Raw genomic sequence first — 18236 nt, forward strand, 5'->3', positions numbered from 1 at the left:
TGCATTTAAAAAGAATATGCATTCTGCCATTGTTGGGTGTAGTGTTCTGTAAAGGTCATTTAGGTTAAGTGGTTAATAAGGTTTTCAGATCTTTACTTCTACACTTGGTCTTAGCCAAAAGGCCAAGAACTGATTGTTTTTACTTCTATATCCTTCTTTTTTTTTTCTGCTCTTCCATCACTTACTGAGAGAGATATAGTAAAATATCCAGATATGATTTTGAATTTTTCTCTTCCTCCTTTCAGTTCTGTCAGTTTTTGCTTCATGTTTATTCCCCAGCTCCCTCTTTGCCAGTCACCACCTTAGGTTTGATGTCTTCCCCCACAAAGGGTCACAGCTCCTTTCAGGAGTTATTCTAAATACACTCACTCACTCTCCTTGCTCTCCTGTGGCCCCTTCAGGCCCAGTGGTGGTAATGGCTTTCTGTTATTGCTAGTCCCAGGGTACTGCACCGTCCTTATTGGTTTTCCCAAACTCTGCCCATACCTTCATAAATGGTTCCTTTATTTTTCTCTCCTCAGTTATTCATTTTGAACGGACTATCAGTGTCTTGCTTGACCCCTGATTGATAATGGATATATTTAGGAAAAGCATTTCAGTTAGTAGGAAGATCCAGTGCAAAAGCCTGAAATGAGTATATGTCTGACATGCTCAAGGAGTAGCGAAGAGACCCACGTGGCTGGAGTAGAATAAGTGAGGAGGACACTAGTAGGAGATGAGCTCAGAAGGGAAATGGGGTGCCAGATCAGAAATAGCCTTTTAGGCCAATGCAAAGATGGGGGTTGAGCAGAGGACTGGCATTACTCGATTCCTATTTTCTTATGATCACTGTGGCTGCTCTGTTGAGAATTAACTGTAGGGTGCAAGCGTTGAGACAGGAGGTCTGTAGGGAGTGAGAGGTCATGCTGTTTAAATGAGAAAATGAATTTAAGTAGTAAACCCCTACCTGGCTTGGGTCAGCATTGTGGTGGTAGAGGATGTAGAGAGAAGTGGGCAATACTACATATATATTAATGACAGGGTCACTACAATTTTCTGATGGGGGGTGGGAGAGAAAAGTTAACAATGGCTCTAAAATTTCTGGTCTGAGAAGCTGGAAGGATTAAGCTGCCATTAGTAGAATTGGGGAATACAGTGGGTGGAACACACACAGATGAGAAGTTCGGTTTTGAACATGTCAACTTGAAGCTGACCATTAGGCACCTCAGAGTCTGTTGGTGTCCGTGCTTCGAGTTCTGTGGTCTGGATTAGAGATATAAACTTGGGAGCAAGCAACATATTAGTTGCACTTAAAGGCATAAGACTAGATGAGCTCATCAAGGAGAGGTTATAGATATAAAAGAAAAGAGGCTAGAACCGGGCCTCCGCACCCAGTGATCGGAAGTTGAGGAGGAGAGGAAGAAAAGGTGAAGAAGACTTGAGTCATAATGAGGTAGGAGGAAAAGAGAGGAGGTGAGAGGGCAAGGAGAGAGAGAGAGTGGTGGAATCCCTGTGGAGTTAGTTGTGATTGGACGCAGGGCTCTGACTCCACTCCAGAAGTCACAGTGGTTAGCTCTTCCTGCTACCTGTACCCTGGCAGCCAAGCTGTGGCTAATGACATAGGATTGGCCGGTTCAATGTTCCTGCCCATGACTTTGAGTCATGAGGGAGTTGTGCAAAGGCTGCAGGAACAGTGTATTTATGGCAGTGTCCTTTTTATTAGAAGATATATCTGAAGACTTTAAGGATGAAGAATCATGCCTTTTGCATCTTAAGGTAGTGTTTTTCCAACTTTCCTACAGGTTTGAGAAATATCAAAATAAAATGGGGGAAAAAGTTGTCCTCTGACTGTGTTGTCCCACAGTATGGATCTAATGGTGCCTGGGGTGATATCTCAGTGAGTTTATCCCGGGGTGTGACTTTGACTGTGCTTCCTGTTGCCTTCCCTAACATACTGTGGGCTAGTTTCTGAGCCTAGGTCTCTTTATGATGGGTCCATGCTTCCTGTGAGGTATTTCATAGAACCTCTGTAACAAAAACCCAATGTCTTCATACTAACCTAGTTTGAGATGGAGTTTCTGTTACAGTAGGTCTGTGAAATAGCTCACAGGAACCATGGGTTACTTAGAGTCAAGATTAAATGAAATAACATAAATAAATATGTCTATAATAGTATTTGCCAAATAGCTGGTACTCAGTAAGTATTAGCTGATGTCTAGACCAATTCAGAGGAAAATTCCTTTGATTTACACTCTAAATGTATGTGCATTCTGTATTAGAAATTATACCTGTGTTTTACACAATGTTTCTACTTATCTCTTAATTTACCACATACCTGTGATATATTTCTTCATCTATAAAAACTTTTTTTTCCGTAGATTTACAAATTTCCTCATTTATAAAGTCTCTGTCTCACATATTTGGGGAATGTGTAAAGGACTTAGAAGATAGTAATCATTCAACAAGTGTTGGCTGTTGTTAGTACCATCATTTAAGGCCTTATTCTCCAGGATACCTCACTAGCTCAAATCTGGCAGTGTTGAAAGATGTGTTTTACACAGCTACTTTTTCTGTGTAAAAAGTGTTTTTGACCCCTTTCCAAGTGAAGTTCCAGTTGCAGATGGGATCAATATGTCTATTTTGCTGTTGGAGAGAGCAAAGCAGAGATTGTTTGGTTCACTCCTGCACTTTAGAAGATCAACCAGAAATTAATGTTACTTTAAAAAAATTAGAACCATGTAGAAGTGACTGAGAGCTTTTGCTCTGTTTTGCTTGTTTCATGTAGGAATTCTTGGCATATATGCCACTGGAGCGTTGCTCTTTTCATGTATCTAGAAATGTTAAATTTGGGAGTTATGTTGCTAGAGAACCTGAAGTTGTATGTAGTAAAAATAAGAACCTATAAAGATGTAAACAGGTTGCAAATACATGTTAAAGGTACACCTTATGGGTGCTTTGGGCGATCTTAAACAAAAATGCATCCTTTTGTATTGTTGACTTTATTAGTATTGCTATTAATGAGAAAGTAAAGCTGGTTAATATATTTTGTAGTATTTCACCTTTTTTGCTAAAATAGCGTTTAAAAAGTGAATTTCACCGACACTTCTTCTCTATATATATAACTTATACTATGGATACTAGTTGTACAGCACAGTGCCTGACATAGACAGGTGTTTCTATGGATGCCCAACACAGACAGATCTGTGGTACACACATCCCTCTCTGTAGGTCAGGAGAATCATTGTTGCAAAAGCCATAGTGTGTTGTTTTCTTACTTGTCTCTTGTAATGGTTGTGTTTCTGTATTCTCTTTTTAGGTGATACAGTTAATATTGGAGATGTATCCTACAAGTTGAAAACGCCTAAGAGCCCGGAACTTGTGCCACAGAACTACCGTAAGAACTAATCATTTATTTTATGAATTTATCACTTTGTATCACTTTATCCATGAATATTTCAGTAAAATATTTATTTTTCCACATATTACTGTTTCTGTTTCAACTGAAATAAAATTTATACTTAATAAAATGCACAGATCTTAAGTATTCATTTTGATTAGTTTTGACAATTTTATAAATGTGTATAACCACCAAGGTTGTTTTCCTCACCTCTGAATGTTCTCTTGTGCCCCTTCCCTGCTCTCTTTCTCTCCTGCTCTGGAAGCCACTGTTCTATTTTCTCCCATGGTAGATTAGTTTTGCTAATTTAATTCGTTCTTCAGCTTTCTATAAATAGAATCATATAGTATAGTTTTTTTGTGTGGGTGTATTTGGTTTCTTTCCACCGAGAATAATTTTGAGGTTCATCCATATTCCTGTACCAATCAGCTTGCTTTTAACTGCTGAGTAATATTCCATTGTATAAATATACCATAATTTATTTGTTCTTTTGTTGATGGACAGTTGGATGGTTTCCATTTTTTGGACTTTTATGAAAAAGGTACTGTGAACATTCCTGTAGAAGTCTTGTAGTCATAAGTTTTCACTTAAATAAATAACAAGGAGTTGATGTGTCATAGTGTGGATGCCTGTTTAACTTTACTAAACACTGCCAAAAAGTTCTCCAAAGTAGTTGTACTATTTTACCCTTTGACCAACAGCAGTGTTCCACATCCTTGCCAACCTTGCCATCCTTGGTATTTCTAGTCTTTTAGATTTTACTCATTCTACAAGGTGTGAAATGGTAACTCATCATGGTGTTTTTTTTTATGACAGCTCTATTGAAATACAATTCGTATACCATAAAATTCACCTTTCTAAAGTGTACAACTCAGTGGTTTTTAGCATATTCACAGAGTTGTGCACCCATGCCACTACCTAACTTTAGAACATTTTTCATCAAGTCAAAAAGAAACCTCACACTCATTAACAGTCACTCCCTGTTTCCTCCTCCTCCTCTTCCCCCTGCTGCCCCTCTAGCCTTCGGCAATCATTAATATACTTTCTGTTTCTTTGGATTTGCCTATTCTTAACATTTCATATAAATGGGATCATATAATATGTGGCCTTTGTGTTTGGCTTATTTCACTTATAATGTTTTCAAGGTTCATTCATGTTGTAGCATGTATCAGTTGCTTCATTCCTTTTCATGGCTAAATAGTGTTCACTTGTATGGATATACCACTTTTTGTTCATTCATCAGTTTTGGGATATTATGAATAATACTGCTATAAATGTTCATATACAAGTTTTTATACAGACATATGTTTTCAGTTTTCTTGGATATGTGCCTAGGATTAGAATTGCTAGGTTATATGGTAACTCTGTTTAACATTTCCAGGAATTATCAAACTGTTTTCCAAAGAGGCTGTACCATTTTACATTCCCACAAGCAATGTACGAGGGTTCCAGTTTCTCGATATCTTCAACACTTATTATTGTCTGTCCTTTTTATTTATTTATTTTTGCAGTGTTGGGTCTTCGTTTCTGTGCGAGGGCTTTCTCTAGTTGTGGCAAGCGGGGGTCACTCTTCATTGCGGTGCGCGGGCCTCTCTTGTTGCGGAGCACAGGCTCCAGACGCGCAGGCTCAGTAGTTGTGGCTCACGGGCCTAGTTGCTCCGGGGCATGTGGGATCCTCCCTGGCATGTGGGATCCTCCCAGACCAGGGCTCGAACCCGTGTTCCCTGCATTAGCAGGCAGATTCTCAACCACTGCGCCACCAGGGAAGCCCCTGTCCTTTTTATTGTAGCCATCTTCATGGGTATGAAGTGGTATCTCATTATTGTTTTGATTTGAATTTCTCTAATGACTCACAATCACTTCTCTGCTCAAAATCATGTCAATTCTTTTATCAAAATTCCTTAAACACTCTAATACCTTAGGAACAAAGGTCAATCCTTACCTTTCATGATCTAGTCTCAACCTCATCTGTCACTGTACTTCTCCTGTTCTATGTTCCAGTCATTGGGCACAATAGAAAATAATTTTTTGTTCACTCCTCAGATTCTTTCAGTAGACAATGAGCTCCTTGAGGGAGAATATCTCACTTTCATCCAATACAAATTTCCATTGACTCTACCTCCTAAATGGTTCTGCGATCTGTCCTCTCCACTCTGTCCTACTTTTCTTTTACTGTATTTTTTTGAGGTTTTTGCTGTTGGCTTTTTTTTTTTTTTGGCCATGCCATATGTGTGCAGGATCTTAGTTTCCCGAACAGGAATAGAACCCATGCTCCCTGCAGTGGAAGTGCAGTGTCTTAACCACTGGACCGCCAGGGAGTCCGTTGAGTTATTTTCTTAGTGGTAACTCTAGGGGTTATAATTAACAGTTTAACTTAAAACAAACTTGTTCATATTAATACTAACTTAATTTCAATAGTATATAAAAACTTTGTTCCAGTATAGCTCTGTTCCCGTCTACTTTCTTTGTACTATTATTGTCATACAAATTATAGCTTTATATATTAAAAATCTAGTGACACAAGTTTATAATGATCATTTTATGAAATTGTCTTTTAAATCAGATAGAAGAAAACAGTTACAAACAAAAATATGTTTATATTTATTTTATTTTATTTATTTTTTTTTTGTGGTATGCGGGCCTCACTGTTGTGGCCTCTCCCGTTGCGGAGCACAGGCTCCGGACGCGCAGGCTCAGAGGCCATGGCTCACGGGCCCAGCTGCTCCGCGGCATGTGGGATCTTCCCGGACTGAGGCACGAACCCATGTCCCCTGCATCGGCAGGCGGATTCTCAACCACTGCGCCACCAGGGAAGCCCTATGTTTATATTTTTATATTTACATATATTTTTTCATAAATTTTTTACATTTACATATATTCCAGTTACCTTTACTGGAATGCTATTGTGTGGATTTGAGTTACTATCTACTGTGCTTTTATTTTGGCCTGAAAGAAGGACATTCTTTAGTATTTTTTATAGGGCAGATCTGCTAGAGATGAATTCTCAGTTTTTATTTGTCTGGAAATTTCTTAATTTCACCTTTATTGTTTGAAGAATTCTTGGTTGACAGTTTTTTCTTTTCTGCACTTTGAATATGTCATCTTACTGCCTCTGGTCTCCATAGTTTCCGATGAGAAGTCAGTTATTAATTTTACTAAGGATCCCCTCTGCATGATGAATCACCTTTCTTTCTGCTATCAAGATATTTTCTCTTTGTCTTTGTCTTTTGATAATTTGACTATGATGTGTCTGAATGTGGTCTCTATGAGTTTTCCTACCTGATGTTTGTTGAGCTATATATACTATACTTTCATTTACATCACATACCCTTTGTACTATTGTCAACATATATTTTAATTCCATATATGCTAAAACACTATGATATTTATTTTCATTTTTGCTAAAACAGTGATATTTATTGTTGTTATTTTTGCTCTAAGCAATAATAGAATTTTAAATAAAATAAATATATAGGTATAAAATGAAGATAGTTTTAGAAGCTTTTAATATTTATCCATATTTTAATGCTTTCTACTGCTTTTTATTCCTTTCTGCAGATTCAGGCAAACATCATCTGAAAGCATTTCCCTTTAGCCAGAAGAATTTCTTTTAGCATTTCTTTTAGTATGTTTGCTAGATATGCATTCTCTCATCTGTTGTCTGTCTTAAATTGTGTTTATTTTGCTTTCATTTTCAAAGCATTTTTTTTGTTGTTGTTGGATATGGAATGCCAGTTTTTTTCTTTTAGTACTTTAAAGACATCATTTTATTGTCTTCTGATTTCTATTGTTTCTAATAAAAAGTCAGCTATAATTTTTGTTTTCTTCCTGTTTGTAACTTGTCTGTTTTCTGTATCTGCATTTAAGATTCTTTTTTTATTTTTTATTTTTCACCAGAAGTTTGGCTTGATGTACCGAGGTACGGTTTACTTTGAATTTATCTTTGTTGTGTTTCTCTAAGCTTCTTGAATCTATGGGTTAATAACTGTCATCAGTTTGGGTAACTTTTTGTCCATAACTAAGTTAATTGATTCTCTCTTCTGTTTCGTATGTTCAGTGTTAGTCCCATCTGATGATTCATTCATTTCAGTTAATATATTTCATTTCTACCATGTCCATTTGGTTTTCCTTTTTTTTTTTTCTAATTTTTTGGCCACGCCGCCCCACATGCAAGATCTTTAGTTCCTCCACTGGGGATGGAACCTACACCCACTGCAGTGAAAGCATGGAGTCTTAACTACTGGACTGCCAGGGAAGTCCCTAGTTTTCCTTTTTATTTTTCATCTCTCATGCTTGAATACGTGGATGGGAAAGAGTTGGTGGTAGGTGCAGATTTTCTCTGTTGCTGGGACTTCTCATCATGCCAGCCCATGTATGGCCATTATAGTTTGTTAAAAGTTCAGCTTGTTTACCCTGACACATCTATGGCAGATTCTTCCTCCTCTTGCCATTCTACCAGGGATGAAAGTTAGCTGTGGGTCTCTTCTCTCCTTGAAAGGGCTCATTACTTTCTATAATCTAGTTCATTTAGATTTCTTTGTATCCTTAGCTGTATGATGGATTTTAAGAAACTGTGATTTTTGTAGATTAACTGGTTTGGCCTGGTTGTTACGTTGGAAGTGAAATTCTCTTGCAATTCTCGCCATCCTAACTAGGAGTGGGAGTTAGGAATATTTATTTTTGATGTTCATTATTTAATGGTTATGCCTAATCATATTATTTTAATAGACAGGTTTTCTTTTCAGGGGTGAGACTAATGGCTTAATTCTTTAACAAGTTGTTATACTTGTCTAGAGAAAAATTAACAAAATAGATCTATAACATCTTACATGTCATAGGTATGTGATAATTGACCAAAAAACCCACTCATTTTTCCTGATTTCTGGGTCTTTTCTCATTATGAATGTATCTAACTTTTTTATAATAAACTTCAGATGTGAAGAATAATATCTGCTCTTGATAGACAATAAGAAAAGTGCTATATAGTTTGAGTTCTGTAGGGAAACAACTACTTGGTGGGGGGAAATTATGTTTAAAATTTTGACTGTACTACTTTCTAGATGTATGAGTTTCTTTCCTTCCTTCCTTCCTCCCTTCCTCCCTTTCTTTCTTTCTCCGTCTCTTCCTCCCTCCTTCCTTCTTTCTTCCTTCCTTCCTCCCTCCCTCCCTCCCTCCCTCCCTCCTTTCCTTCCTTCCTTCCTTCCTCTCTCTCTCTTCCTCCCTTCTTCCCTTCTCTCCTTCCCTCCTTCCTTCCTTCTTTCTTTCTTTTTAGATGTGTCAATTTCCATAGTCATTTAAGTGCTCTGAGTCTCCTTGACTATATGGGGATGATCATTTCAACCTCACTGATATATTGTAAGGATTAAATCAAATAGCATATGTGAAATATATTCGATAGTGCCTGGCACATAGTGCTGAATACATATGAGTTCCTGATACAACCATTTCCCCAGTCTCCTGATTCTTGTTCCTTTTCATTTTCCATTATCCCATGCCTGTGACACTATTGAGTATAGGGATTACTAAAGGCTGTTGTGATTCTGCTTAAGAGATATGCTAAAAACAGTTTCATCTTCATTCAGTCTCATCCCTAAAAAATGAATCTGGAATATATTTCAGCTAGATTTAATTTTGAATTTGCCCTCAGTTAGATTGTTTGCAGGGTCACCAACGTTGGTAGGCTCTTCAAATACACTTCAGTTTAAAAAGATCAAACTTAACATATTTACAGTGTGGAAAGAATGTTGGCCTTTTTAGTCTCACCTAGACCTGAAGCATGGTCATTGCCTGATAGCTATCAACAAGGGATAGCACTATCCATCCCTTCTTTTAACAACTAAGAGGGCATGGTGTCTTGTCTGGGGTCTGCTGAAGTACTTTGTCGTAATCACAGATACTTAACTAATTTTGAGGATCTTCTTATTCAGTGAGAGAATTAACAAGACTGTCTGTACTAGCTTCAAGAATTCAAGGGATCCTAGCAATAATATCAATTAAAAAACTTATAAGCATGTGCTTTGAATGAATGTATTCTCATACTTTGCAAATGACTGAGGGACAATACAGTGGCTGGCTCAGACCAAGTCCCAAAGTGTAAAAGGTATCTGTCCCTAAATATAGCAAAACTCCCATAAATTGTCACGAACCCCCCCCCCCAGAAAAACAAAGAAAAGCCCGCAACATTTTCTGGTTTACATACTTTCAATTTTTATTATTGTTTGCATGCATCTCTTATGTAATCAAAAGTTTTCATTTCTTTTGTGTTTCGTTATTAGTAGCTTACCCTTTGAAATATATCAGAAGAGAGTTTATACTGAAATCAGTTGGATGGTTTGTGCCTACTATCCATTCGTCATTGTTCCTACCATATATCAAGAGGATGATAGCATATGTTTTACCCAATAGTAAATTGTTATATTGCCTCTGCTAGTATTTCTTATGAGCAACTGTGCCATTTGTAAGAAAAAGACTGTTGGGCGTTTGTTAACTTGAAATAGGAAAAGTGGCCAAGCTAATTCAACCAAAATCTCACATAGTCACATAAGTACTATGTGGTTGCTACACATTGATTAGACAGATATATTGTATTACATAATATACATGTTTTTATGCATCTATTTACTGTATTATGTTCAAATACAGTTCTTTGAACGTTTTCTCCCTCTCTCAGGGACTATTACCAGAATGGGAAAATTACAGCTTCATTCTTGCTATTACACGACTGATTAGAGATTATGGGTTTTGGCCATGAGAGAAATTTGATGGATTTTTTTCTCCCTAAGAGTTATTTTAAAAAATATGTTAAATATGTTAAAATATTTTGGAAATGGTGTTTTGTTGAAGTTTGATACCCTATTACTTTCCTTCCTGTATTTATGCTTCATTTTAGCTTTTTGCCTTTTGGATATTTAATATTTTGAAATGAAACATAAAATGGTAGACTTTTGTTAAGGAAAGGGACTTTAGCAATGATTATCCTCTCTGGAACTCATTTTGTAGCCAGAAAAGTAGGATCACAAGAAAGAGGTCAGAAGACTAATTAATTAGTAGCAAAACCCAGATTTTCTGACTTCCGTTTGACTTTTCTTTTATAGTCTGCCACAGTGTCTCTGGCAGCTTTCTTTAGAATAAGTCCTGCGATGTTAGAAAACTCTTGGAATTTAAAAGTGTGAAGGATTATTGAAAAATGTTGAAATAGTTGAAGCATGGCAGTTTTATTGTATCTCTGTCTTAATTAAAGTTATTATTTAGAGCATTGAAAATCAGTCTTGTATTTTAGTAATGAAGAAATAAAAGTCACAATGTTGAACTATGATCCCTGATATTCAGATTTAGCATCTATTTAATGGAATGGTAGAAGTCCTGCTAACTGGCAGAAGCTATAGACTGGAGGTATTCTTAAGTGGAAGTCTAAAATTCAACTAAAAACCACACAAAAGCAGTATTATCTCATCCAAGTAAAATTTCTTAATTCACTGACCACTTGATTGAGATAATGAATGCTTATATTTTGTAGTCAGTTGTCAGCTTCTCATGTGAACTGTTTCTGTCTTCACAGCATTGGGCACAGCAGGACATCTTTTTAGCTCCAGTATCTAGCCCAGTGCCTGGCATATAATAGACATAAGAGTTGGACTGTTCTTTAGTTTTTTTTTATTATCTAGGTCTTGTTACCTCCCGCCTTGACCATTATAACTTCCACTTATCATCTTAGTCCCTAGTCTCTTACCTGCAAGTGTTGAAGTGGATAATGAAGCTTTTTTGCCTTTTTGTATGAAAAGCAAATCTCAAGGCTTAGTTGAAATTGGCAGCTGTTGAAAAGGGGTTCCTTCATGTTTTTGTGCTTGAAGTTAAACGATATTGTATCAAAGCTGGTATTTCTTCCAAGGTTTGACTTATGAAGTGGTGCTCCAAGGTAGCAAGTTTTCAAGAGATGACTTTAAACCTGACCTCAGAATTATATTTCTGCTTCCTTACATAATCTTCTTGTTGCAGTCAGTGAACCAATTATATGTGAGGTCATTTAAGGTTTACTGGACACACTGAACTCTTATCTAAGCAATTAGGGCCCATAAAGATTTACTGCAAGAATTATAGCATTGTGCTCTCAAAATGGTGAGTTTGAGCATAATTAACAGGATGAGAGTTTTTTTTAGGTGGGAAAGAACCTTTTCTTTAGTTTGTAAATGATTTTAAGAGGTTTGAGAAATTCATCAATGTTATAAATGACAGAATAGCATGGAAAAGCTATGTCATTTTTGTGTCAGGGTAGATAATGTGGAACAATCATTGCAGCTACATGTCAGTTTTAATAAATTAGTGAAGAGGTTACACAAAATGCCTCCAGGGAGGTGTTACCTCAGATTCCCTTACTTAGTCATCAGTGCTTGAAAAACAATCTGAGAAGCAAAGCCTCCAATCCTTAAGACTTGCCTTATTTTTACTAGTGTCCTAATTGCCTCTTATTACATGAGAATTTACTTTGGAAAAGGATTTCATTTGAGATTTCTTTAGATATATTTTTAAGCATAGAGTCCTCAAAAGGAAGAGTCCCACCAACTTTTTTTTTTTTTTTTTTTTTTTGCGGTATGCGGGCCTCTCACTGTTGTGGCCTCTCCCGTTGCGGAGCACAGGCTCCGGAAGCACAGGCTCAGCGGCCATGGCTCACGGGCTTAGTTGCTCCGCGGCATGTGGGATCTTCCCAGACCAGGGCACGAACCCGTGTCTCCTGCATCGGCAGGCGGATTCTCAACCACTGCGCCACCAGGGAAGGCCCCCCACCAACTTTTAAAGCTCCTGAACATGCCCTGAAGTTTCCTCTGGGGTCACTATAGCAGTGTTTATTCAGTGCCTAGTTTTTCTTTAATCTTCTTTCTCCCAAGTACCATATTGAAGATGACTTAAAGTTTATTGATGTGTTTCATTGCTTTTAATTTTCTATTTAATGACTGTTGTTGCTTTCTGTAACTTTCATTGCAGATGTACAGTTTTTGAGCTAGGTAGTATGTTAAATAGGCTTCTTTGGATTTACCTGGCAATTTAACCACCATTAATGACATTGTTTCAATGAATTCAAGTACGAAACCCCTAACTTAAAAATCACATTTTCAATGCATATATAACATATATGATAGGCAGAGATTTAATGCCCTTTATATACAAATATAGCATAAAAATTGATGAGAAACGTCATATGATCCAGTAGAAAATAGGCAAAGGGTTTAAATAGGCATACCACAGGACAGGAAATCCAGATGGCCAATATGTGCATATGTACATATGTTCTAACCCTGCTTAACAGTTAGAAAGGTGCAAATTATACAATAAGATAGCAATATTCATACATCATCTGGGCCAAAATTAAAAGGTATTATAATGTCCAGTATCTACAGGGTCGCAGGGAAATGGCATTTCATACATTGCTGTGGAAGTGTGAGTTCATTTGACTTCTTTGGAAAGTAATATGGTAATAGGTATTAAAATAAAATACCTTCTGGATGTAGCAGTTTCTTTATTAGGTTCTATCCATTAAGGGAAAAATCAGCACATAAAAAAGATATTTGTACACAATATATATTGAAGCATTTTGTTGTTTTTGATAGTGACAAAAACTAGAAGCAATCTGAGTGTATCGGTGGAGGAATAGTTGAATAGATTATTTTACAGATATATTATAGAAACTTCTGCAGCTGTTACAAAAGAATAAATTAGATTTATATCTGTGGACCTAGAGGGTGTCCATATGATGTTGTTAAGGAAAAATGGAAGACTGCAGAGTAGTATATAAAGTATGATACACATTTTGTTATTGTTTTAAAAAACAAACAAACTTGGAACACACTTTGCAGGTGTATTATATGTCTCCCTGTACACAGAGAAAAGTGTGGAAGGCTGAACTCCAGGCTCTTTACTTCTTTCTGGGGCACTGGGTTAGGAGTGGGGTTGGAAATGGAAAGGATCATTTAATTTTTCTTTTTACATTTTTGGAATTTTTTTCTTTGTTATAGTAAGTATATGTTAGACTGTAACTTTAAAAAAGCTATTAAACTCCCATGTTTAAAGTGAAACTTTATTAAATTAGAGAACACATCCATTATAACTGCTTTTTCTGATCTGACTCATACAAATGAAAAGTTAATGCTTTGTGTTTAAAGAATTTGACAGGACCTAAAAATGCTTGCTTCTTCTGAGATGTGTTCATAACTGAAGGTCATTCCTTGATCTCGTTTTATGTTTTTGATTATTGTTGTCTTGTCGTGAACATGACTAGCTACATTAAGACCAACAAAGTTGTCTTTTGTAAATTATCACAATTTAGCAATAGTTTATGGATAAGCATTTTAAGAGGCTGAATTGCAAATTGAATTTGGGGTATTAAATTGTGATCTATTGATTAGTCAAAATATTCTAATATATGTCACCCATCAAATTGCTACTTTCTCTGTGTATCACAATTCTTTTCTACTTTCAGTATGGCTATGATTACTTTGCAGTATGGTTTTTCAAAAGAAATATAACTGTTTGTTCCTATCACAAAAGCAAAGCATCAATACAAAAACTTGGGAAACACTGAAACAAAGGATAAAATGCAAATCATTCGTAAGCCTAATTATAAGCACTGTTAACATTTTAATTCTAATCTTTTAATAAATAGTGTTACTAAGTGTAATTTACATACAACAAATTGTACATATTTAATGTACGACTCCATAAATTTTGACATATGTATGTAACCATGAAACATCACTAAAATCTAGATAGTAATCAAATAAACTCGTCGCTCTGAAAAGTTTACTTGTGCCCCTTTATAATGTCCCCTGGTTCCTCCCTTTTCTGGGAATCACTGATCTACTTTGTAGATTTATTTGGATTTTCTAGAATTTTATGTAAATATAATAATACAACACGTGTTCTGTTTTTGTCTAGCTTTTATCTTCATGACCTAATGGCCTCCCAAAGACCCCACCTGCGAATACTATCATATTGGTAGTTAGGATTTCAACATATGAATTTTGGAGGAACACAAACATTCAGTCCATAACTGTGGTGGACTGAATGATATCTTTGTCATATTTTGGTATTCGGGTAACACTGATCTCATAGAGAGAATTGGGAAGTATTTCCTCCTCTTCCTGTGTTTCCCTATGCAAATACAAGAAAATTTGCATAAATACTCTTATTCTGACACCTCTACACAAAAAATGTATAGCTTGATACTTAACGTATATGTATATACTCTGATTTATTTAATGTATATTGAAGTATTTTTCCAATTTTAAGAAAAACTGAATACCTTTTCTATGCTCAGTACTGTACTGGCCAGTATTATACTTCTCATTTAATTTTCATTACAGCTATCTGTATTAGATCAGTCCCATCAGCCCACTTTATAGATGAGTGGCTTATATAAGCTAAGGCTTTATATGTATGCATTTTTTTCCTTTGACACCTTCAAAGGATCTTATTGTACTTATCTTCGTGTTCTTGGCGCTAAGCATATAGAAGATCCTGAATAAATGTAACTGTGTGAACGATTTAATTTCTTAGTTCAGTTAGCGCATGTGGTAAGTAATGAGGACTTTGATTCTAAACATATTGTGTTATGTCCCTTGCTCCCCTGTTTTTCCCCTTGATGTCCATTATATCCTAGTAGAGAGTGATACACGGTAGATAGGTCACAGTTTAGTAAATGAGCGTGCACTTGCAGTGAGATTAGTTGTGATTCTTTTGAAATCTCTCTTGAGATGGTAATGCATGCAGGGAGTGTGAAGAGCCTGGGTTCAGATTCTTTCTGAGCAATCTTCTAGGATGACTCTGGTGAATAAAATGTAATGTCTTGGGAAAGCACCTCACACAGGCTGTACTAGTTAGGTAGGTTCCTTTCTCCCTTATTTTTTTCAGGGTAGGCTCTAGGTGCAGAAGGTAATTTGAGTGTAAACCCAGAAGCTCATTCATGACCACTGAGTCTACACCTTGCAGCGTGCTGTCTAGGGTGCACATCAGGTAGAGGACTGTGCAGGTGAGGATGGGCTTTTAATATCCTTCCACACCTAGTTCTCACTGTCTGAGGGACTGGACAAGGTGCTTTACCTATAATCCTCCCAATAACTCGACTCAGTAAGTATTATTACTGCTGTTTTGAAAATAAGAAAACTTAGGCCCAGGAGATTCAGAATACGTGTCCAAGGACACTGATAAAGGACAGGATGAGAAATCACAACTAGGTCTGTTTGGCTTCAGAGGCTTTTACTTTCCATTGCATTATGTTGCCCCTTGGGATACTAAGAAAACGTCACTAGTTTATATTTATTTATTTATTTATTTTAACGTCTTTATTAGAGTACAATTGCTTTACAATGTTGTGTTAGTTTCTGCTATATAACAAAGTGAATCAGCTATATGCATATGTATATCCCCATATCACCCACTCTTGGGTCTCCCTCCCACCCTCCTTATTCCACACCTCTAGGTGGTCACAAAGCACCAAGCTGATCTCCCTGTGCTATGCAGCTGCTTCCCACTATCTGTTTTACATTTGGTAGTGTATATATGTCAATGTTACTCTCTCACTTCATCCCAGCTTACCCTTCCCCCTCCCCGTGTCCTCAAGTCCATTTTCTATGTCTGTGTCTTTATTCCTGTCCTGCCCTTAGGTTCTTCAGAACCATTTTTTTTTTTTTTTTTTTAGATTCCATACATATGTGTTAGCATGTGGTATTTGTTTTTCCCTTGCTGACTTACTTCACTCTGTATGACAGATTCTAGGTTCATCCACGTCACTACAAATAACTCAATTTTGTTTCTTTTTATGGCTGAGTAGTATTCTATTGTATATATGTGCCACATCTTTTTCCATTCATCTGTTGATGGACACTTAGGTTGCTTCCATGTCCTGGCTATTGTAAATAGTGCTGTGATGAACATTGTGGCACATGACTCGTTTTGAGTTATGGTTTTCTCAGGTTATATGCCCTGTAGTGGGATTGCTGGGTCATATGTTAGTTCTATTTTTAGTTTTTTAAGGAACGTCCATACTGTTCTCCATACTGGCTGTATCAATTTACATTCCCACCAACACTGCAAGACGGTTCCCCTTTCTCTATACCCTCTCCGGCATTTATTGTTTGTAGATTTTTTGATGATGGCCATTCTGACCACTTTGAGATGATACTTCATTGTAGTTTTGATTTGCAATTTTCTAATGATTAGTAATGTTCAGCGTCTTTTCATGTGTTTGTTGGCAGGCTGTATATCTTCTTTGGAGAGATGTCAATTTAGTCTTTTGCCCATTTTTGGATTGGGTTGTTTGTTTTTTTGATACTGAGCTGCATGAGCTGCTTGTAAATTTTGGATATTAATCCTTTGTCAGTTGTTTCATTTGCAAATATTTTCTCCCATTCTGAGGGTTGTCTTTTTGTCTTGGTTATGATTTCCTTTGCTGTGCAAAAGCTTTTAAGTTTCATTAGGTCCCATTTGTTTATTTTTCTTTTTATTTCCATTTCTCTAGGAGGTGGGTCAAAGAGGATCTTGCTGTGATTTATGTCATAGAGTGTTCTGCCTATGTTTTCGTCTAAGAGTTTGATAGTGTCTGGCCTTCCATTTAGGTCTTTAATCCATTTTGAGTTTCTTTTTGTGTATGGTGTTAGGGAGTGTTCTAATTTCATTCTTTTACATGTAGCTGTCCAGTTTTTGCAGCAGCACTTATTGAAGAGCCTGTCTTTTCTCCATTGTATATTCTTGCCTCCTTTATCAAAGATAAGGTGACCATATGTGCGTTGGTTTATCTCTGGGCTTTCTATCCTGTTCCATTGACCTATATTTCTGTTTTTTGTGGCAGTACCATACTGTCTTGATTACTCTAGCTGTGTAATATAGTCTGAAGTCCAGGAGCCTGATTCCTCCAGCTCTATTTTTCTTTCTCAAGATTGCTTTCACTATTTGGTGTCTTTTGTGTTTCCATAAAATTGTGAAATTTTTTGTTCTAGTTCTGTGAAAAATGCCATTGGTACTTTGATAGGGATTGCATTGACTCTTTAGATTGCTTTGGGTAGTATAGTAATTTTCACAGTGTTGATTCTTCCAATCCAAGAACATGGTATATCTCTCCATCTGTTTGTATCATCTTTAAATTCTTTCATCAGTGTCTTATTTTCTGCATACAGGTCTTTTGTCTCCTAAGGTAGATTTATTCCTAGGTATTTTATGCTTTTTGTTGCAATGGTAAATGGGAATGTTTATTTAAATTCTCTTTCAGATTTTTCATCTTTAGTGCATAGGAATGCCAGAGATTTCTGTGCATTAATTTTGTATCCTGCTACTTTACCAAATTCATTGATTAGCTCTAGTAGTTTTCTGATAGTATCTTTATGATTCTCTATGTATCGTACCACGTCATCTTCAAACAGTGACAGTTTTACTTCTTCTTTTCTGATTTGGATTCCTTTTATTTCTTTTTCTTCTCTGATTGCTGTGGCTAAAACTTCCAAAACTATGTTGAAAAATAGTGGTGAGAGTGGGCCACTTTGTCTTGTTCCTGATCTTAGAGGAAATGATTTCAGTTTTTCACCATTGAGGACGATGTTGGCTGTGGGTTTTTCATATATGGCCTTTATTATGTTGAGTTAGATTCCCTGTATGCCTACTTTCTGGAGCGTTTTTATCATAAATGGGTGCTGAATTCTGTCAAAAGCTTTTTCTGTATCTGTTGAGATTATCATATGGGTTTTTTTTTTTTTTTTTCTGCGTTACGCGGGCCTCTCACTGTTGTGGCCTCTCCCGTTGTGGAGCACAGGCTCTGGATGCGCAGGCTCAGTGGCCATGGCTCACGGGCCCAGCTGCTCCATGGCATGTGGGATCTTCC

At 36.7% G+C, this 18236-nt stretch overlaps 1 protein-coding gene across 2 annotated transcripts in view; it reads left to right on the plus strand.

Annotated features, from left to right (window-relative positions):
• Nucleotides 1–18236, plus strand: part of VWA8 (von Willebrand factor A domain containing 8) — a 345450-nt gene that overhangs the window by 13025 nt on the left and 314189 nt on the right. For both annotated transcript variants that reach the window (XM_059041719.2, XM_067016182.1), the window contains exon 2: nucleotides 3296–3373. In XM_059041719.2, the coding sequence (XP_058897702.1) occupies nucleotides 3296–3373 (78 nt within the window). The remainder of the gene's footprint in view (nucleotides 1–3295; nucleotides 3374–18236) is intronic.

This window comes from Kogia breviceps, chromosome 16, assembly GCF_026419965.1.
Source record: "Kogia breviceps isolate mKogBre1 chromosome 16, mKogBre1 haplotype 1, whole genome shotgun sequence".
NCBI classification, from domain to species: Eukaryota; Metazoa; Chordata; class Mammalia; order Artiodactyla; family Physeteridae; genus Kogia; species Kogia breviceps.